This window comes from Canis lupus, chromosome 2 (assembly GCF_011100685.1).
Source record: "Canis lupus familiaris isolate Mischka breed German Shepherd chromosome 2, alternate assembly UU_Cfam_GSD_1.0, whole genome shotgun sequence".
Classification (NCBI taxonomy): domain Eukaryota; kingdom Metazoa; phylum Chordata; class Mammalia; order Carnivora; family Canidae; genus Canis; species Canis lupus.
The window spans coordinates 22,780,121-22,802,097 of NC_049223.1; the positions used below are offsets into that span (position 1 = coordinate 22,780,121).

General features: G+C 48.3%; 1 protein-coding gene across 3 annotated transcripts in view; it reads right to left on the reverse strand.

The window, feature by feature from the left end:
* Window positions 1-21,977, reverse strand: part of CAMK1D (calcium/calmodulin dependent protein kinase ID) — a 431,901-nt gene that overhangs the window by 42,225 nt on the left and 367,699 nt on the right. For all 3 annotated transcript variants that reach the window (XM_038530114.1, XM_038530115.1, XM_038530116.1), the window contains 2 exons: window positions 18,602-18,728; window positions 158-233 (listed from right to left, as the gene is read on the reverse strand). In XM_038530114.1, the coding sequence (XP_038386042.1) occupies window positions 158-233; window positions 18,602-18,728 (203 nt within the window). The remainder of the gene's footprint in view (window positions 1-157; window positions 234-18,601; window positions 18,729-21,977) is intronic.

Genomic DNA, 21,977 nt, shown 5'->3' on the forward strand with positions numbered 1-21,977 from the left:
GACGATTGCACAATACGGTGCCTGTACTTGATGTCACCAAACTGTACATTTAAAAATAGTTAAAATGGTAAATTTTGTGTCATGTATATTTTGCCACAATAAAACAGAAAAAAAAGGAAGAAAGAAAAAAGGAGCCAAGGTGGCAAGCAAGACTTACAAGATGTAGGCAATCACCCCGATGGACCAGCAGTCAACAGCTTTGCTGTATGGTTTCTGGGCCAGGACCTCAGGAGCTGTGAAAAGATAAAGGAGAGACACAAGCCTGACAATTTAAATGCCTACAACATAAAACATCTTTAAAATTTTTTTCTTTTCTTTATTGTCTGCCCCTCAGCCTGAACTTTCTGTGACTAAAAACTGAGTAGAGATATAGGACTTATTTTATGTGTTGGCTTATCTAACTAGAAAAAAATCTGTGTGTATGTGTGTGTGTGTAATGAGATTAACAAAAAAAATCAATCTATCAATCGGAATAGGTGGCTATTTTATATTAGTGCTATGCTAGGTATTGCAGCTCAGATGAGGCTGAGTCAGAGAAAAGGATATTCCACTTGGAGCCTGGTGGGGTGACCTCACCTAAAATTAATTCAGGGAAGCATTTTTGGCCCCAGGGTAGGGCCCACCTGGGTGCTGTGGCGGTGTGAGCGTGAAGCCTCCTCCTAATGCCTTTATGGAGCTCATGATCCAGTGGAGGTGAGACCTGAGACCTGGTCCCTGGGAAGCCTGCCTTAGGCCTGCTCTCAGCTCACTCTTAAGGTGTTGGGCAAATGACCTGTCAATACTATCGTTTCATTTTCTCATCCGTGAAACAGCAAAAATGCTCCTTGATCCTGATTCCTTGGTTCTAACCCAAGAATGCTCCATCCCGGGAAGGGGGGTGTGTGTCTCAGCTTATTTTGTCTTCTCGTGCTTTTTAATCCTGGCCTTGTGGCTCCAGCCCTGGGCTGGATATCCACCCAAGTATCTGGCAACCAACAGTGGCTGCCATACATTTTGTGCAAAGAGTAGGTAAATACAAGAGAAAACAGTGCATCTTTACAAGCAAAATCCCCCTTTTACCCAAATACACTTGACTAGCATGTCTTTAGCATGGACATTCCAGAAAACTTGAGAGTACACAAAGTAAAACTACCAGGCATGGGCTGTCTGCTGGATTGTGTGTTCTATGGGTTTGGGATGCCTTAACTCACTTACTCACCTGGCTTTGGGGGGGAAGAGCTTAATTAGCATTATTATGAGGACTCCCTAGTCACAGGTGAGGACACAGAGGGATTGACAGATCCAGTAACTTGCATCAAGTGATCCAGCTAGCAAGTGGTCTCTATACCAACTTCCTCTCTGAAGTTTAACCTAAAAGAAGTGCCTGCCGTGGCCTGGGTCTTGTGCCAGGCATTCATAGATGTTTTCTACTGTAACCCTTTTGGCAACCTGCACACTTATCACACTCTGCACCTGATCTAAGGAAAATGAGCCTCAGAGAAGTTCTTTTTCTGACACCACACAGTAGACATGGACCAGTTGGGATTTGAACCGGGTCAGTCTCTTCCTTGTTCCAGTTCCAACCATCGGAATATATTTACTGTGAAGGTGAGTGCTTCTTTAGCTTATAAGAAAAGTCCTTTTGCAGAAAAACCGACGGGGAAATCCTCTCTTATATTCATTAAGGTAAAAGTTCCTAAGCAGGATGAGGGACACACACAAACGTTTGCTGAATGTTTCTGGTTGTGATGGTAAGAAATACAATCCACAGATAACCCCCAAGTCTACTTTTCGATTTTAGCCCCCATTCCTCCACACTTCAAATCAAGCTTTATTTTTTGCTTTTTTATCAAGAGCAAAATAAATTCGCTTGCGTGTCCTTTCTTGACTGTGTTCACCCTCAATGCAATGGCACGAGGAGAAACAGGACTATAAAGTTAGGAAACTCACGTATCGAAGAAGTGGCCCTTGGATAATTGGGAGCTGGCTGCATCAATACGTCCTTTTCCCTGTAACTGCTAAGAGCATATTTCTCAGACACTTCTATTATGGCAACTGACAAAAGGGAGCCGTTTCCCACAGTAAATGTCTTGCTGATTTAGGAGGTAAGCTCTCTCCGAGCTGATGTTCTTCTGGCCTGAGTGGCTGCAAGGGCACAGATGGTGGAGGTGATTGCATCTGCAAGGAGCTTATTTCTGAGTCTCCAGAGCCATCCATGTAGCTTGATGGAAAGTTCAGGAGGCAGGATAAGGCTCACCGGTGACTTCTGACCCAGTGTTGCTTTCCAGCAGGACAGACGGCAGAAATCCTGAGCACAGAGGCAGGACGGCGGGCAGGTGCCCTGGCTTCGATGTCATGATATCTGCTGGGCTCTCTGGAGAGATGGCAAGCCAGCCAGGCCCAGCCGCTGCATGGCACCAGATGTCAAACAGTGGTGCGGGGGCAGCTAGAGTGCAGCACAGGATTTGGGGCACAAGCTCACGTCACACACCAGGTGGGACATGGTGACAGATGTGGGGAAGGAGCCCTGAGAAGGAAAATATTGGCGTCCCCAATGGCTGTTTCCATAGTTTATAAGCAAAGATTGAGCTGATCTCCTGAGCCGTGATTAGTAGAGGGTTAGCCTGCAAGCAGATCTCACCCCTAGGAGGAGCTGAAACTGTGTTCTCTGGAACATTCCATCCTCATGCTCTCCGGCACTGTGGGCGTGCGGAGGGAGGGCTCCTTAACAGAACATCCTTGTCCTCCTTCTCCTCTTCCCCCTTCCCTGCCTTTTAGAAGGAGGGATGTTCTGGCCACCATCCATCATTCAGAAAACAAAAGAATAAAGAATACGGTGTCCCTCTGGAAGTCTGTATACCCCCGGGGACACGCACACTTGGCAACTCACCCCCATTTGGGAGAGCCGTGCAGGGGCCTACGTGCACTTGAGCAGCGAGTGGCTGATTTTTATGCAGTGTGGAACTGGGATGTTACTTGAGACGTTTAGATTCTTGAAGCCACAGATACCACATATAATTTTTAAAATATGAGATTTTGCATAAATAGCGAAGTTTATCACAGCAAGTATATGTTTTTAAAAAAGGTATTTGGTTCTTTCTTAGATGCTTCTGGTCTCACAACTGACAAAAGGGAGACACTGATGGAAAGGTGCCAGGATCAGAAGCATGGGTTTTAGAGGGGAAAGTTCTAAATGATTAACAGGCAAACATCAAGGTAGCAATCCGGGGGTGGAAGTCTATGTACCTGTGCCAAACATTTCTTGTTAGTTTTCTGGTGTTGTGTCTTATCTAGGTTCTATCAACAACAGCACAGTAAACATTTTTTAACCAGTTGTTGGCAGATGAACCACTTGCCCGCTGGTGAGGTTCTTCACAGCACTTGAAACAAATGGAGAGCGTGAAGTCCTTGGATGTGTAACATAACAATAAAAAAGGGAAAGCAGACTGATCTGGAGAGTCTCACCAAACTAAAATATTTAAAAAACTATACAATGGCAACATACACTAATGGCCTTAATTCCAATTTCACTTTTGATTTGATTCTTGAAACCAAATGTTCTCAGGGCTCCTGGATGGCTCAGTCGGTTGAGTGACCAACTCTTGGTTTTGGCTCAGGTCATGATCTTGGGATCATGAGACTGAACTCTGTGTTGGGCTCAGTGCTCAGTGTAGAGTCTGCTTGAGATTTTCTTCCTCTCCTGCTGGCCCTCCCCCTGGCTCACACTCTCTAAATAAATAAATAGATAAAATATTTAATTAAAAAAATCCAAATGTTCTCTGGGACGTTGTTTGAACAAGCCTCCCTATATCCCTTTAGCTACTTTTCATCTCATAGTGATTCTTGGAAAGCGTCAATTCTCAGGCAATAATCAAAACCTTCCTGACAATGTGATATGGCAACCAAATCATGCTGAATCCCTGGGATCTGGGATGTCTTTTTCTCTTGCTCTCCTCTGGGTCCTGCAGTTGGCACCTCTTGTTTGGCCAACCTGTTGAATTCTTCCTGGCTTTTGGCCCCCCTCCTACCCTTTCCTTGATCCTTTCAGCCTGTAGACTGTGCTCTGTGAGAATCCGCCTCTGGCTCTGATCACTTTGAGAACCAGCCACGCTCCCTCGGATTATATCAATCTTATACCATGTAATTCTTGGCAAGAATTCAGCTGTAATCCTAAAAAGTCACAGCATCCAGTTTACAAACTCTCAGACAGTGAATAAGCTTCCAGGCAGAGGAGGCCCAGGGCACAGTCAGCCAGGAGCCTTGCAAAGTGGGAAGGGTTCTCTGAGCCATGCCCACCACACATCCACCGCTCCCCCAACGCTGTCAGATGCTGAAGAACTTCTTCATCAAGGAGAAACAATTTTCCCTTCTGACTGTATCCAGCTCAATGCATGTGTAGTGGGAGGGTGACAATGACTCTCGCCACCCCCACACCTCCTAATAGAGGGAGGCTTTGAACTGAAATAATTGGAACTACTGGCACTCGGAAAAGAGAGCTGTCATTAAAAGGCACCGCAGCTTGTTGGTGATGCTATCAGCCCCCGGGCAGAGCAGGAAAGGGCTTAGTCTCCAGGTCAGCCTAGACAGAAGGAAAGGACTCGAGGCAAGAGGACACATATGTTCCTCCGGTGCATCTCCAGGCACAGTCCCTGGGGACCATCAGTGGCAAGAGACCCATCTAGTGATGCTGAAAGGGACATACGCAAGATAGGCAGTGGTTGAGTGGGAGCAGCTCTACCTAGGTGACATGTGTCGGGTTCCTGGGTCCACTCAGAAAAAAAAAAAATCCTGTAACACATCAGCCTCCTGGACCACCACGCCTCTGCATCTTTTCCCTGCTGCGTGAATCACACTGTCAAATACCAGGCTTCGTGCCACCGGACACCAGCGACATATCTCAGGTCTATATTTTTAGGGCTTAGCACATTCCATTTGGTTAACAAGTGGCTATTCCTAACATGAATTTTAGGGATAAAACAGGCTGAATTAGCTCCAATTCTCTGCGTGTGGCTGACTGTCATTCATACCATTCTCCTTTTAAAACCTTGTTTGCAAAGGGATTTCAGGATTACTACTTTTAGGTCTAATGGGCAGAAAAGATATTCTGTTAAGTGATCTCTCAGAACTTCCTCCCTGGTCCAAGGTTGGGGTTAACAACTCAGTTTTCTTAGCCACCCCTGATGGGAACAGCATCCCTCTGGCCAGTTTAGTTTATTCCAGCAAATGGGAGTTAATATGTAAAGGATGCAGCTTCAGCAGAGCATCCCCGAGCTACTGGAGATATCTGCGGACAGACAGATGTGGTCCTCCTTCTGAGGCTTTTCTCATGCTCTTCAGTGAAACAGTGGTTCAAGATTTAAAATAACTGAATTTACTGCTGTGAGACTCACCGACCCACCGTGATAAATTCCACTTGGTGGGACACATCCTACAACCTGAGCTGTTTTATATTGGTTGAGAGCTAGGGTTCCTGGTAAACTCCAGAGGTTTCAAAAAAAAGGAAAAAAAAAATTTCAGAAACCTTTTGTCTTGTTTTTAAAAACATTTAAATTGCCCATTTTCCTTACTGAAAATGAAGAAAAAGGCATAACCAAGTCTAACTGGACACGGGAAGAGCCGCTGTCTACTGGAGAGACAGGAGGAGATTGAGAAGATCTCACCGGGTCCACCAAGTTCACGTTCAAGGCCGTTTGTCCTCCTCTGTGGAAGTCTGAGTACCACTGCACTCAGCACCTCAGTTGACCACCTCCAGTGCGTGAAGGACAGGGTCACATTAGGAAGAGGGTGGCCTGGGATGGGAAGGAGCAGCCCTCAGTGCCAGAAACGGAAGCCCACAGCCCCGAACCACGGGGGCCTAGGCTGTGTTTCTTGCATTCTTCAATTGTTTACCAGCTTGGGTTCTGTTCCAGGCACTGGGCGTACGGTGTGAAGGAAGCTGACCCGGCCCCATCCACCTGAGTGCTGAGTGTGGACACGAGCCACAGAAGTCATGCCAGCCACAGCTGCCCTCCTAGGGGAGACGGTCAGACCAAGCTAGACAAGATCGTGGCAAGATTTTTAAAACTCTGAAAACACTGCACTTGCTCTAAATAAAACTCAAAAATATCTAGGAAGGGATATATTACCTCCAACAGTCAAACAGCGGGGAAGAAAGGCTGTCGCTAGTCTGTTGTGAGAATATGCCCTTGAGTTGTGCTCTAAGAATAAAGTAATTGGTTTAGAGATGAGGAGTAGGAGAGGTACGGGGGCTTGTTTTCTCATTACACAGGGGGTAAGGATGTGAAATGGTTGCTCGGATGTAGGTGGTTTTAACTTCAAACAACTTTAGTTGTCTGTATTTACGAAGTTTTAAATAGGCCCACTGACTCTTCAGTAAAAGAAATCTGGGATCTGCCACTTACTCCACCTGTGGACTCAGGTGAGTCATTTGATCTTTTTGAGCCTCTAGTTTGTTCATCTGTAAAATGGGCACCTTCACAGAGCCCGACCTTCAGGACTGTAATGAAGCTTAGTGAAAATAATAAACATAATAAAGTTACAGATAGAGCCAATAGTGTATCATGTAAGGACAAAAGGTTGAGAGAACCACAGAAAGAGAGAATGGAGGTTCTATTATTTTGTAGAATTTAGAATTTAGAATAAAGGATGGACAGATCCTTGATTTCATTCGGTACCCTGCCTTCATTCTAGCTTTACCTAATGGAACTGATTCATAAATGGGAGATTTCCTTCCTTTGCATTAGAACCTTCAGAAATCAGAACAGAACGGGGACTACAAGCAATGGAAAGGCACAGCTGAAGATTTGAATCTTTGAGTTCGAGGGCAAACCTCAAACCCCCTATACCAACCTCCCGCCTCGCTGGTCCCTCTGTCCATTGAGTTACTGATCTTTTGTTCACTTATTCGCCAACACACTTCTACAGGCCCCTCTCGGTCCAGGCACGGTTCTAGACACTGCAACCCAAGAACTGGGTTGTCATCATTGCTGACAGCGCCATGGGCATGAGAACTGTCTGTCATAATATTAATGATGCCCACCATGGCCGAGGGGCACTGGCTCACTGTGACCCCTTCATGGCTTTGTATTTATGGAGAGAAGAGCGAGACTGTACTCCTCCTACGTTCTCTCTCCCTGGCCCTCGGCCCTCCCTCACCCCATCCCACCCTCTCCTACCTCCAGGCCAGGGGTATCAAGATTGCCTTTGCCATCACCCTGAGCTCTCTTCAGTCGTGTAATTAGCAGCAAGGGAGCAATGCCCAGCTCCAGCCCAATTCTTCTTTTCACTGGCCTCAATTATAATTCTTTCTTAAAGGGAGATTAGAAAAATTTGCTTCAGAAGTAAATATTAATGTATCGTAATTTTTTTTCTAATTCTTGGGAGTTTGCAAAAGTCCTGCCATTTCCCTTACCTGCAGAACAGAGATGACCAGACCCCAAGATTAACAGCACTCTACATTTCCTCGAATGAGCTTCTGTTTTTGAAAATGGCTTAAAAAAAATTTTTTTTTAAAGATTTTAAGCAGGGAGCCTACTTCTCCCTCTGCCTATGTCTCTGCCTCTCTGTGTCTCTCTCATGAATAAATAAATCTTTTAAAAAATTGATGAGATTTTAAAAAATCTTTAAAAAAAAAAATGATGAGATTGGGATACCTGGGTGGCTCAGCGGTCAGGCGCCTGCCCTTGGCCCAGGGCATGATCCCGGGATCTGGGATCGAGTCCCGCATCAGGCTCCCTGCGAGGAGCCTGCTTCTCCCTCTACCTATGTCTCTGCTTCTCCCTCTCTCTTTCTCTCTCTCTGTGTGTCTCTCATGAATAAATAAATCTTTTAAAAAATTGATGAGACTGTGCACACAGAGAGTGGCACTCTCACCTCCACCCCCTGAGATCTGGCAGGGAATCAGAGAACAGAATTACAGGCTGGGCCCAGGACCAGCGAATCTCAGAGAATTCATTAAATTTCTGTGCCTCAGTTTCCTGTCTCAAAGGGCACCTGCTACTCTGTCCTGAAGTTATGCCTTTGTGGTAAAGAATCTGAGCTCAAGTGAAGAGTTGCCCGTGACACCTCATGGGAAGGAATACGGCTAGGGATTTGTGTCCAGGGCTAGCCACTTGGATCCTAGTCTTCCTGTTTTTGAGGATTTCCACAGGTGGTGAGAAGGAGCAGCTTCCTTGCTGGTGGATGAGTAAACGAGGCCTTCAGTGAAACTGGAATCCGGCCCCAAAGAGTTAAGTGATGGCGCAGGTTGGAGAAGTGACAAGAGGGATTTCTTTTAAACACTGGGAGAGAGGGGATCCCTGGGTGGCTCGGCGGTTTGGCGTCTGCCTTTGGCCTGGGGCACGGTCCTGGGGTCCCGGGATCGAGTCCTGCGTCAGGCTCCCTGCATAGAGCCTGCTTCTCCCTCTGCTTGTGTCTCTGCTTCTCTCTCTCTATCATGAATAAATAAATAAAATCTTAAAAAAAAAACACTGGGAGAGAAATAGGACATATCAACCCAGTAGCTACCTGTTCAGGGATGATAGATAAAATTCTACAGATCAAGGAAAATAAATTTCAGGCATCCCTTTCAGGGGGGAGATTTGGTTTCAGGAAGAACCGATGACAAGGAGTAGGACTGACTGGAGGAGCCAGAAGTCTGTCGGTGGACATTCCAGCAGCAGCAGGGGGAATTACATGGGCAAAAGCCCAGATAACGAGGGGCTTTACCATGAGCGTCCTCACAAGCGGTGCTGCTTCCCCGAGGGTTAGAGGACCGCCACGGGGATTGCTGGCAAAGGATACAGCTGCAACACAGATTCATGCTTTGCCTGCCCTCTGCCTTGAGCCCAATGTCATGGGAGCTCCGAGGAGTAGCGTGTTCTTGGGACAGCCCTGTCCTGCCCATATGGGTTCCCTTGTACTTTCTCACGCTGCCCTTAGAATTGCCAGTTACTAAAAACACATCACAAAACAGCAGCTCGCCCTGGCTTTCCTGGAGCCCCTTGAACTCCACCGCAGGCAGGCGAGGTCCCCACAGAAAGCGCCGTGCTGCTGTCTAACCCGGGCTGATGGGGGCTGCTTACCAGGCCTGCGCCACCCAAGCCACAGTGTGGCGGTGCCTGGAGGGGCGAAGCCGGGGAACGGGAAGGCAGTGGAAAAATCGGGGGGCAGCTGGTGGTTTAAAATATGGGGGATTATGAATCTGAAGCGCTACCTACTGTGCTAATGAGGCACCTACAACCCAGCAATTGCACTGCTGGGGATTTACTCCAAAGATACAGATGCAGTGAAAGACCGAGACACCTGCACCCCAATGCTTATAGCAGCAATGTCCACAATAGCCAAACTGTGGAAGGAGCCTCGGTGTCCATGGACAGATGAATGGATAAAGAAGATGTGGTCTGTCTATACAATGGAATATTCCTCAGCCATTAGAAATGACGAATACCCACCATTTGCTTCGACATGGATGGAACTGGAGGGTATGATGCTGAGTGAAATAAGTCAATCGGAGAAGGGCAATCATTATATGGTATCATTCGTTTGGGGAATATAAAAAATAGTGAAAGGGAATAAAGGGGAAAGGAGAGAAAATGAGTGGGAAAGATCAGTGAGGGTCACAGCACATGGGAGACTCCTAACTCTGGGAAACAAACAAGGGGTGGTGGAAGGGGAGATGGGCAGGGGGACGGGGTGACTGGGTGACAGGCACTGAGGAGGGCACTTGATGGGATGAGCACTGGGATGCTCTATGTTGGCAAATTGAACTCCAATTTAAAATAAATAAATAAATAAATAAATAAATAAATAAATAAATAAATAAATAAATAAAATAAAATAAAATAAAATAAAATAAAATGTGGGAGAGACCTGGAATTCAGTGGGAAGGAAGAAGCGAAACATTCAGAGCCATTCTGGCCATTCTGGTGTTTGGGGTTTTAATCATTAAAAGAGAGAGAGGGGAAAAAAAAAAATAAGTTCCAAAGTGCCACAAGGCTTCCTTCTCTTCCTCACCACCCCAGCCCACCTCCACCCAGTGGAACCAGTTTAGAAACTTTGATACTCCATCCTAATATCCTCTCTGCCTCCTAAGGTTCCGGCAGGGAATCAGAGGACAGAATAACAGGCTGGGCCCGGGGCCAGCATATCTCAGAGAATTCGTTACCTTTCTGTGCCTCAGTTTCCTGTCTCGAAGGGCACCTGCTAGTCTGTCCTTCTGCCATTCAGCAATCGCAGAAGGGTGAAGAGCGTGAAGAGTGAGTTAGGGTGCCTGGGCACGTGGGGGGGGGTGCTCCTCCAAGGGTTTACTCTCTGCCCATGTGCTGACAGGGAGCTCCTGCCCCCTCAAGGCTAGCGTCCCCACTGAGGGGGGCCCTGTTCTCTCTGACAAACGGGGTCTGGCTGCAGCACTCCGTGTGGCAAAACACTCACTGCTGGTTGTCACCAGCTAGCTGCAGGGAGAGGAAGAAAGAGAAAATTCTTCTCTGGGTCCTCCGCTTACTCATCTGCACCCTGCATGGCCATTTACGAGTTCTAGAAACCCTGTTTCAACACCAACAGCCTAAGAGCATGAGAATGATGTGATATTTTTAGCCAAACACTAAAATGTGAAATTTCAAGTAGCAAATAGAGGCTCCTGGGTGGCTCAGTTGGTGAAGCATCTGCCTTCGGCTCAGGTCATGATCCCAGGGTCCTGGGATCGAGCCCCATGTCAGGCTCCCTGCTCAACGGGGGGGGGGGGGGGGGGGGGGGGGGGGCTGCTTCTCCCCTTCTTCCTCCCCCTGCTTATGCTCATTCTCTCTGTGTCAAATAAATACATAAAATAAAACAAATAAGGGAGCAAACTAAAAAATCAAGCTCTGTGGGAGAAACAGCCACACAGAAGAGTAGGGATGAAGGGACTAAGAGCAAGGGCCCACGGGGGAAAAGATGAGAGGAATCACCATGACAGGTTGCTGACCAGGACAAAAATGGTTGATAGCAACTTATTCTAGTCTTTTCTTATTCGTTCTGAGTGAAGGTGGGAAAAGTGGCAGTCAAGATCCTCCACACATGGATATTTGTATACTTAGAGGACCGTGAGTCACAGGTCTCTAGAAATACAAGATGGCAGACCCAGAAAAAATCATGGAGCTCGGTTAGTCCAGCACAGTTATTTTATATCCAAGAAACTGACAACCCAAGAGTTTAACGAAGGGCTCTGGCCTCCCACATCTCTAACCAATGGCAGAGACATGCAGGCGACTCGCATGCAAGTCTCAGTGCTGTGACTGCCACCAACTAGAGGCTGGGTGGCTTGGAGAACAAGTTGGGTCCTTGTCCCAACACCATGCTGGCTGCAACCACCACTTTCCAAGATCTCATCGGAGCCACAGGGCCCAGATCAAGCTCTAAAGAGGCTGTGGTCTCATGAATTCAGGGCATTCCTCTATCAAAAAAAAAAAAAAAATATGCCAAGAATATCGACCAGCCTTTCTTCATTCCATTTACAAGAGAACATGATGAAACTTGTTTCAACTATTTTAGGGAAGTTAAGCCAGAGCTAGACCAAAGATTTGTGCAGACAGTACTACAAGTAAGTTAGGGAAGGGAACCAGGACTCCTTTCCCACCGAGTTAGGAATATGACAATCAGCCACCACGTACAGAACCATGGTGTGCTTCTGCTCCTAAACGCAGTGGTGGACTGGAGGTAAGTGCGCCTTCCTATTTTTGAGCAACATCCCACCATGAAACAGTGTGGTTGCTGGTGTGCACTCCAGAGGAAGCACTGCACAGCGGTGGATCATCGCTCGGTAGGGCTCGATGAGAAAAGAAAGTCTTGTTTAGCTCGGAAACATCACAAAGCAATGAAAGTCTCTACCACTCTTCTTGCCCTTTCTAAGGTGAAGTCTGGGACTCTCGAGTCACCCTGCTAGCAAGAGAACACCTGCGCGCCTTCCTCTGACGAGGCACCCCTGTCACTCAATCTACAGATGGTGGTTTGAAGTTCTTTGAAACTGTTTACTTTTCTTTCTGGAATCAGGAGAACCAGACCCACAGAACTGGGGAAATCGCATTAGTGCACAAAGAGCAACATCAAGAAATAAAACAACACGCTGTCCTCTACCAGTCGGAGGAGATTTGTCATCTTTAGTTTGACTAAAATGGGTGCTTTCCATGACTTACTGTTGTCTTTTTTAAGATTTTATTTATTTATTCATGAGAGACACAGAGAGAGGCAGAGACATAGGCAGGGGGAGAAGCAGCTCCCTGCGGGGAGCCTGATGAGGGACTTGATCCCAGGACCCCAGGATCACACCCTGAGCCGAAGGCAGATGCTCAACCACTGAGCCACCCAGGCATCCTCGTGATTTATTGTTTCCATTCAGTGATTCAAAAGAGAGCCCACTTAGATATCTTAATTTACATAGCAGAGCAAGTGACACAAGTAACTTTACTAACTTTCTAAGCTTGGACTTTTGCCTTATTGGTGACACCAAGGGGAACGTTTCACCTGGCTCAATCAAGTGGATTCCAAGTCCAGGTCAATACCATACTGACAGCCACCACGTTACCCCGAGGAGCTAATGACCACCGGATAGCCCCATCATTTCTTCTAAATTATCTCCAGGAACTTGTATATGCAAGTCCCCTCTCCAAGCCAAATGAGTCTGTTCATTTCTTCCACACCTGACTCTGGAACTTTGTTCTCCTGCTTGCCCACATCTGTCACTCTCTTCGTCTTGGCCCAGAATTCTACTCTTCCTTCCAATCACTCCTCCTCCATGAGTTTTCCCCTGTTCGTTCCAGCCCTTGCTGATTCCTCTCTCACCTGCATTTGTGAGGCTGCTTGTGACACCTGTCCAGTGATGGCATACTGCAAACGCGCCACCTTCTATGGGTCTGCATCGCCCCCGGCCGGAGTCCGTTGGAGGGGCCCTAGGTGTGAGAGCCAGTTCTAGGAGCTGCCGGCAGCGATGGGAGATGCTCATGGTCTCCTGCCACCACTGACGTGATGCTCTGCAAGCACCCTGGTTCCTTATAGAGGACATGTAATATCTGACAGCTGCGAAGGGTGAAGGGTGAAGCTCAAGATGCTCGGATCCTTTCACCTTCTCAAGCACCGGGTGCACCGGGATATTTGGGATAAACAGCCCTTTCTTCCTCACTATTTCATCATTAGACAGCTCATTTAAATTGAAGGTATCTGGGATCCCTGGGTGGCGCAGCGGTTTGGCGCCTGTCTTTGGCCCAGGGCGCGATCCTGGAGACCCGGGATCGAATCCCACGTCGGGCTCCCGGTGCATGGAGCCTGCTTCTCCCTCTGCCTGTGTCTCTGCCTCTCTCTCTCTTTCTCTGTGACTATCATAAATAAAAAAAAAAAATTAAAAAAAAAAAAAATTGAAGGTATCTTGATGCTGCCAAACTTCACTATTTAGCCGAATAGTCATGTAGACAAGAATAGTGAGAACAAGAACGCGATGGCCTTTACAAACTGAAATCAATACTCCTAGAAGGACCTAGAAGGAGTCTGGACCAAAGCTGAAAGCAGACAGTGGTGCTCTGTGCCTGGCTTGGGCTCCTGGACAGCACGGCCCCCAGAATCAGGAGGGCTGACTGCAGCTGGGCTCTGCTGTGTTCAAACTCAAACTGCCCAGTAGGGATGGGGCTGTGGCTTCTTTGTCCAAGATCCCAAATAGTGTCCCAGTCTCGCTGAGAGATAAGCCAGGAGTGGGGAGCAGGTGGAGGTGGGGGTGTCCAGAGCTAGGGTTGACAGCATGTTGGGGTCCCCTTACAGAGACCCACTTCATCTTCTGCCCACTGGCTGTCGGGATCCCACTGGCTGGGACAGATCCATAATTCAAGGCCCCCAAAGCCAATGGCCAACACCCAGTCTTCATCTTCCTTGACTTAATAGCCACAATGGACACAGGTACTCTCTCCAACCCGAGGTACTTCCGAGGTAACCACAGCACCCTGGTTCTCTTTCTGCCTCACATGCTCCCCCCTCACTGTTCCTTGGCCTCCAGCCTCAGTCCTTCTTCGCCTCCATCTCTCCCTGTCCAACCCCCATAGCCATTTCATCTGGGTTCATGGCTTCAAAATACATCCAGAAGCTGTCAAGACCCCCGGTCCAGTCCATCCTCAAGTCCACACATGGATTCTGTCCTTTTTAATTTGCCTACTTGCTAAATTTGTAGCCCCCAAATCAATACTTGCCATGCTTTTAGGTCACTTGTGGACATGAGCAGAGAGGCTCAAACTGTGTTTCCGAGGCACACGTTCCCAGCTGAGGTCAAACAAGGCCACACTCTGCCCTCCTGTTTCGACGCTCACACTATAAACAACTGTCATTTTCATGATCTAGTTAGGGTCATGTTTTTCCCATTTCTGTGCATTTTTGTAGATTCATGGTTTAAAACGGCCCCCAAGTGCCGTGATGAAGTGCCTTCTGGTGTTCCTGGCCCCAGAGAGCAAAGATGTGCTTATAGAGAAAATATGCAGCTAGATAAGCCTCCTTTAGGGCTAAGTTATGGGGCTGCTGGCCATGAGTTCAACGTTCATGAATCAAGACTGTCCATAAAATAAGGTGCCATGGAACAGAAATACACATAAAACAAGGTCATTTATCGATCAGGAGGTGCAAATGTGGTGACCAGAGGTTCACAAGGAACCTGACCCTGTACCTCCCCTGGGAACGGCAGGTCAGTCTTTACTAGCTCAGCGTAGACAGTGATGTTACAGGACATAATTCCTGCGCATAATGAGAATCAGACCGGCTCTTTCCCCAGAACTCCAGACTCACGTTCCAACTGCCTCCTCGACCTTGCAAATTCAAACCCATCAAAATCTGAACCCCTGATAATATTTTTGCAACCTGCTCTTTCTACTGACTTTTACATCTCAAATAAAATTAAAGGAAACTGCACCCTTTCTGGGGCTTAGGCCAAAAAACCCCCTTAGAATCATCACGGATTTCTCTCTCAATCCCTACTTTTAGTTTTCCAGAAAACCTCCATGACATTACTTTCAAATTTTATCTGACAACTTCTCACCACTTCTACTCTGTCAACCCAGCCCAGACCCCACCATTTCTCCCCTCCTTCCACCCTGGCCCTGCACCCTGGCATCTCTCCTAATCCCCGGCCTGTCTCCTAGAGGAATCCTGGTAAAAGTCAGATCATGCCATGCCTTGCGTCAGAACGTTCCCATGGCTCCCCTACCACCCTGAGTAAGAGCCACCATCTTGACAATGACTTCTAAGTCCTGGCTGCACGTGCCCTGCCTGTTACTTCTCTGCCTTTATCCTCCACTGCTCTCCTCTTTGCTCACATGGCTCCCGTTTCTCCCCCAAATACCCCTGCCTCAGGGCCTTTGCACTATCCTTGGAATGCTCTTCCTCCAAGTAACAACATGGCCAGCATCTTCACTTCTATCAAATCTTGACCTCACTGTCACCCTCATAGTGAGGGCTGCCTTGACTACTATGTTTAAAATCACAACCTCCTACACACACACACACACACACACACACACACACACACACACACCCCTCTCTTTCCTGCTTTATTTTTCTTCACAGCACTCATCAATCTAAGATACTAAAGAATAGACTTAGCTGTTTGCATACAGTCCGTCTCCCTCTCGCTCAAATGTAAGCCCCTTGATTGAGGGCAGGGATTTTTATCTGCCTTTCTTTTCCTTTCTACTGATGTGTCCCCAGTACCTAGAACAGCAGGTAGGCACTAAATAAATAATCCTTAGGTGATGAATAATGTAGCACTTACCAGATATTATTCAATTTGCCTGTTTGTCCTCTGTCTCTCACAATACTGTGAGCATTTTGAAGTCAGAAACCCTGTCCCTATATATTTATATTCCTAACACCAAGCCACCGAGCTCAGCATGTAACAGGGATCTAATAAATGCATGCTGAATGAATGGAAGAAGGGGAGAGAGAGAAAAATGCTAATTTTCAACAACCTTGGGTTTTTATCAATTTAACAAGTGTCTCTGCAAAGATGAGTGAGAGAATTCCTAAAGATGAATGTAGGAAACACCCGCAGTGCAGTGGGAAAGAGACACTGATACATAGGGACCCTGATGCAATGTAATCAGAGCCATGATGAAGAAATGGTTAGGAAAATGAGTAGGATGACGAGAGAGAGAATGAGGGGCACCTGGGTGGCTCAGCAGTTGAGTGTCTGCCTTCAGCTCAGGTCGTGATCCCGGGATCCTGGGATCGAGTCCTGCATCGGGTTCCCCATGGGGAGCCTGCTTCTCCCTCTGCGTATGTCTCTGCCTCTCTCTGTGTGTCTCTCATAAATAAGTAAGTAAGTAAGTAAGTAAGTAAATAAATAAATAAATAAATAAATAAATAAATAAATAAATAAATAAATAAATAAATAAAATCTTTAAAAAGAGAGAGAGCGAGAGAGCGAGAATGGGTGTTGGTAAAGTGGCCAAAGTGGGGGCAACCTGTGAAGTGGACTTTGAGGGCTGAATAGGAGTTTGCATGCAGCCTGGGGAGTGGGGAGGAAACAGGCCAAGCTCTGCTGCTCCCTGCCCAAGATGTAGGTCTACAAGTCATGAGCTCCCCAGCGTGGCCCCTTCCCTGTTCTCAGAGGACTCCCCAGGCATCTCAGTGCTCACAAATGCAAATGCTTGGAGCTGCTACATTCCCACAGAGCTCCTCTTCTCCCTCCTCACCCAAAGAAAATTCCATATCTGGCAATGGAATTACTTGATGGCTCCACTTGCCACTATTTAGGGTGGTCACAGCAAGGGCCACATCTACATGGTGCTCTCGGTTCCCGGACTCAGCGCCTGCACAGAACCAGACCTCCCAGATGACAGCCGCTTAGAAACCCAGAGAAAGTGCCACTTTGCATTTTCTGATTCACCTGGTGGAACAGGTTTCTCTCCTCTGGGCCTTTGACGAGAACTGAGAAGCGCACCTCCTTCATTTTTATTTGCCGCTCGCCTGGCCTGGAATGAACCGGAGAAATCCCATGCGCGCACCGCACACACCCCCACTCCCAGGCACACACATGTGCTCCCATGTGCATCTCACACCACAGCCGTGATGCCAAGTCCCCTCCACCCCACGGGGCCCAGATGGGTCCTGCTGTGTCATTTCCCAGGCCCAGGACAGGGACCGCTCGGGACACTGTCCATCTCATCGGGGCCTGGCCTGCGTGGCCTCTCCGTCCAGTGCACACCAACCGGGGACACCACGCCCACCTTGGCCACACTGTCATTATCTCCTCCTGAGTCTGTGGCTTCCCTTCACCTTACCCCCCCCTCCCGGGGCCCCCAGCTGGCTCCTCTCTCCTGTCCTATGGGCACCTTCAAAGATGGGATGGCTGCGACCTAACGCCCTGACACCCCTGCCCGCGATGGAAGGACCAAGAAGGCCACTATGCACCAGGCCCCTGGCTCCTCAGGTGGGAGGCCCGCTTCCCGCAGCCTGGCCTGGGAAGGCCGTGTGCTTGGACCTAAAATCAGACAGGAGTGATGCCCGTCAGAGAACATTCCCTCTTCTCTTTCAGGGTGGGCGTCCTGTTCTCATTAGGAAAGGCCATCATGGTTTGTACCACGGGAATCCAGGCCTGGTCTCTTGTTCTGCATCCGCATCCTCGGATATTCCCAGCTCGGACCGACTCCCCAGGCTTTTCCCACTTGGGGCTCTGGCACCAGCCGACGCTCCGCGCCCTTGCGTCCCAGGGCCGCCTGCTTCTCCACAAGCAGGCGAATAGGCCGCCCGCCCTGCTGCGCCCTCAGCCCCATCTCCCCGGCGCCCTGCCACTCTGCTGCCTGCTCCCACTTCTGTTCCTCGTAGCCCTCGCCATGGCCTGAAACGACCCTGCTCTTCACCTCTTTGGCTGTGGTCTGCCACTCCCGAGTAACATGTAAGCTCCTCGAGGGCAGGCGCCCTGCGTCTCGTGCCCTGCCTTCACCCCGGTGCCCAGCACCGTGGCTGGCACGTGGTGGGCACCTTCGTGTATACATTGGCTGCAGGAGTGAACACGTTTGTGTAAACCAAAGTCACGGACCCCTCGCCAACGGCGCCCGTGGCCTTTCTCCGGGTCCCCAGAAGGCAGACGATGACTCTGAGCGTGCAAGTGCTCTTGCCCTTTCTGCATTCCGAATGCTTGGTACAAAGGATCTGGGGCTCTGATTTTAGGAAGGACTTTCATTCTTGGCTTCTCCAGGACAGATCCGGACCGGCTACTTCAAAAGTGACTGTCAAGGTACAAAGCAGCTTCCTCCTATGGATGTTCTCTTTCTAGCAGCTTCTATCTCCATATTTTACATGTTCTGTGTGTGTCTGCACCTCACTGCTATGTCAGTGTCTCGCTGTCTCGCTGTAAATCATTTGAAAACACGGGTATGTATGCAATATTTCTGGCATCAGAACCCGGGAGCTCATCCAAATCAACTCCAGGCCTCCGCGCCCAGGCCCACACTTGAACTAGACAGGATTTCTCCCCAACTATTCAAAGGTTTCAGGGGAAAATGCTTCCCTTCTATCTTGTTCCAATGTCTCTCAGCCTTTTTATTCTCCCCTCGAGGGGAACGAAGGCAGCTGTGATCCCGCGCCAGGCTCGAGCGCTTTAAGACAGACAAAGCGGACACGGACACACACACACTGTGCTTACCAACGTAGCCCGGGGTCCCACAGGCTGTGGACATCACGTCTCCTTTGCCTTCCATTTTTGACAATCCGAAGTCACTGATCATTATTTTGGATTCCTCATCTTGACTGTAGTACAAGAGATTTTCCGGCTGGAGAGAAAATAAGAAGCAAAAAATCAACAAAGGGTGTTTAAAGCGGGGTTAATTGTGGGAGACTCACCAAGCCACATAATCTGGTCACAGTTTTTTTTTAAATTTTTATTTATTTATTCATGATAGAGAGAGAGAGAGAGAGAGGCAGAGGGAGAAGCAGACTCCACACCAGGAGCCCAACGCGGGACTCGATCCCGGGACTCCAGGATCACGCCCCAGGATCACGCCCCAGGCAGGCACTAAACCACTGAGCCACCCAGGGATCCCCTAATCTGGTCACAGTTTAAGCACATGCTTAAACTTCAGACAGAGTAAATGCACCAAGGAAAGCAGTGTTCAGTAAGAGCAATGTGGAGGGCCCTACGTAGCACTGGGCACTCAGGTTCTCAAGAAATGTGACTCCCTTTCACTTACCAGTATGTTCTCTGCTTTAAAAAAGTGAACCCTCTATTAGGGTGACCTCGAAATCCTCTCAGATCTGTCAGTGTATTTCTTGGGTTGAAGCAGGGGGGTCTCACAGAAATGAAATTCCTTCCGCAGGTGGAATTTCTTGTTCCCTTTCTCTGACCCTTGTCAGCAACCTCTCTGTAATCCCAGGCTCCCTCTCCTGGCCCTTGGTAACGTCCCATGTCCTGCCGTTCTGGCAGATGTGTCCCTCGTTCCCTTCTACTGAGCCAGCTGACCCCTGCTCCCCCACCTCCTGGGAAATAGAGGGATATCATCATGGTTGAATCAAATCTGAAGATCCAGCACCGTGTAGGCATGTGTCCTTAAAGATTCTGAGCTCTGTTTGCCTTCCTGGAAAACATGGGTTGCAGTGGTTCTTCATTTGCTTCCCGGAACAGTACATGATGGCGCTCAGAGAGTAGGAATGCTTGACACATGGCAGAGGTCCTGTCTCCCCAGAGCCCTGCAGTCAGGGGCACCTGCATGGCAGCTCCAAAGGGGGGGCCGAGGGAATGCAATCCAGGGGTAGAGTGGGAGACAACGAAGCGTTATTTGCATAGTGTTCTAGGAAAAATTGGGGTGTCACTCTTCACCAAAAGGGGGAGAGAGAGAGAAAGAGAAGCTCAAGGAGACAGAGGGAGATGTCTCAGCCTCGGGACTGGGCCAGTCCTTCCCCAGGCAGAGCCTGAACACAGATGGGCTGCCTCAATTAATGATGTTGTCCCTGAGGAGATAATGTTGAGGAATGACACCTCCCCTCTCCCCCCACTGGGAAAATTCTGAAGATTGACCCAGTGAATAAGCAATCGCTTCTCTCATTTGCATTTAACCTTAGAGGAAATGCAACAGGAAGGACGGGAGCTGGGCAGGCCCCTTCCCCACGCCATTTCCTGTCTGGCTCTTCTCCCATCCCTGAGAGTGAAGCGAGAGCATCTCTGGTCAGCACTGTGTGGTGAGTCTTTGGTTCCCGAGTATTGAATTTGAGGAACTATTCTCTCATCGAGTGACTAGGCCTGTGTCAAGAAGTGGTTCTGGGCCTGGCTGTGCAGCAGAATCCCCTCGGACAGCAGCAAATGTCTGCATGTCTTCTTCAGGAGATTTCAGAAAGGCCCAGGGCCTTTGGGTGTTAAAATCCATGGAGGTGGGGGTGGGATTCTGAGGTGCAACCGCTGCTGTGAGGAAATCCTGGGAACTGCTCAAGACACCCTTTGTGAAGAAACCGTAGTCAGGCCACTTTGAGCCCTCTTTTTTTTATTTTTTATTTTTTTTATAGGAGTTCAATTTGCCAACATATAGCACAACACCCATTGCTCATCCCGCCAAGTGCCCCCCTCAGTGCCTGTCACCCAATCACCGCAACCCCCTGCCCACCTCCCCTTCCACTATCCCTTGTTCATCTCCCAGAGTTAGGTGCCTCTCATGTTTTGTCACCCTCACTGATATTTTCACTCATTTTCTCTCCTTTCCCTTTATTCCCTTTCACTAAGCCCTCTTCTTGACGGGGCCTCCATCCTGGCCTTCTGTGTCCTTCCTGTCTTGCTGGGCTTGCACAGTCCAGTCTTAGCAAGAGTCCTGCTAAGTCAGGTAGAGAGAATCCCTCACCCTTGATATCTGGCCAAGCTGGTCACATCTCACCTTGGATGTTGTTCAAAAACATTTATTCAGACACTTGGTAAAGACAGTCGGCAGACTTAATTCGGGGGGGTCACTGCAGTGGGGTTCTACAGTAGGAGAGGAAGAGTGGGCTCATGTCCTAATGCAACAAAGACAAGTGGAGACCTATACCCAGGAGCAGGAGGAGGGTCAGTGGATGGGAAATCACTAAGAGAGAATATCATGAGTGGGAGGATGGGGGCTACACCGATCTCAGAGGATCCTTTTGAGGGCAGGCCAGGGTGGGCGGATACGGAGGGTGGAAGATAAGGAATCTGTTCAGACCCTCAAGTATGGGTGATGTTCACCAACATGACTCAGTGGGATTCTTGCTCAGCCTGGAACACATGGCCAGAGCCAACTGACTAAGGACAGAGCCCACGGAGCCTAGTCAGAAAGAAGACTCAGGAGGGGCCAAACTCAAGTTTGGTCAAGGGAGAGAGTCTGCCAATGTCTAAATTCTTGGCCAGGCTTTTATCAAGAATCCCCCCATCCTTGATATTCTCTCTTGGCAATTTTCCATCCATGCCCCTCATTCTGCTTAATGGCTATAAACCCCCCCACAGGTCCTTGAGGAATTTGGCGTTGAACCCAATTCTCTCCTCCATTGTCAAACCTTCCTGCAATAGCCTTAAATAAGTCTCCTTTATTTTAACCAGTATCAGAATAATTTCTTTTTTTTAACAGAGCTCAAAAGAAAAAAAAATACTATCCTTCACCCCAAATCATAACCCGAGAAGGAATAACACTTAACATTCACAGTGACATGAATTCCACGGATGAAGCATGAGAGTAGAAGAAAATCAAATGTATGCTTGAGGGTGCTTTCACGGAGTTTGAAGAGAGAAGAAAATGGGCCAGTCAATAATCAAAATAAGAACAATGCTTAGAGTGGGGATGAAATAATCTAATTAAAAGGTGTGTGTGTGTGTGTGCGCGCGCGCGCGCGCATGTGCATAGGTGCATATGTGGTTCATGATAAACAGGAAGGATCTGACCTTGGGGGTGGAGAGGACTTTTAAGTTTCTGATTTTTAATCTTTCTATCCCAAGCAAGGATTGCGAAGCCAGTGGCCTCATGCTCCTCAACAAGGCTGCATCTAGGCAAGAGATTGCCATGGAGACAAATATCCCCCTTACACATTCT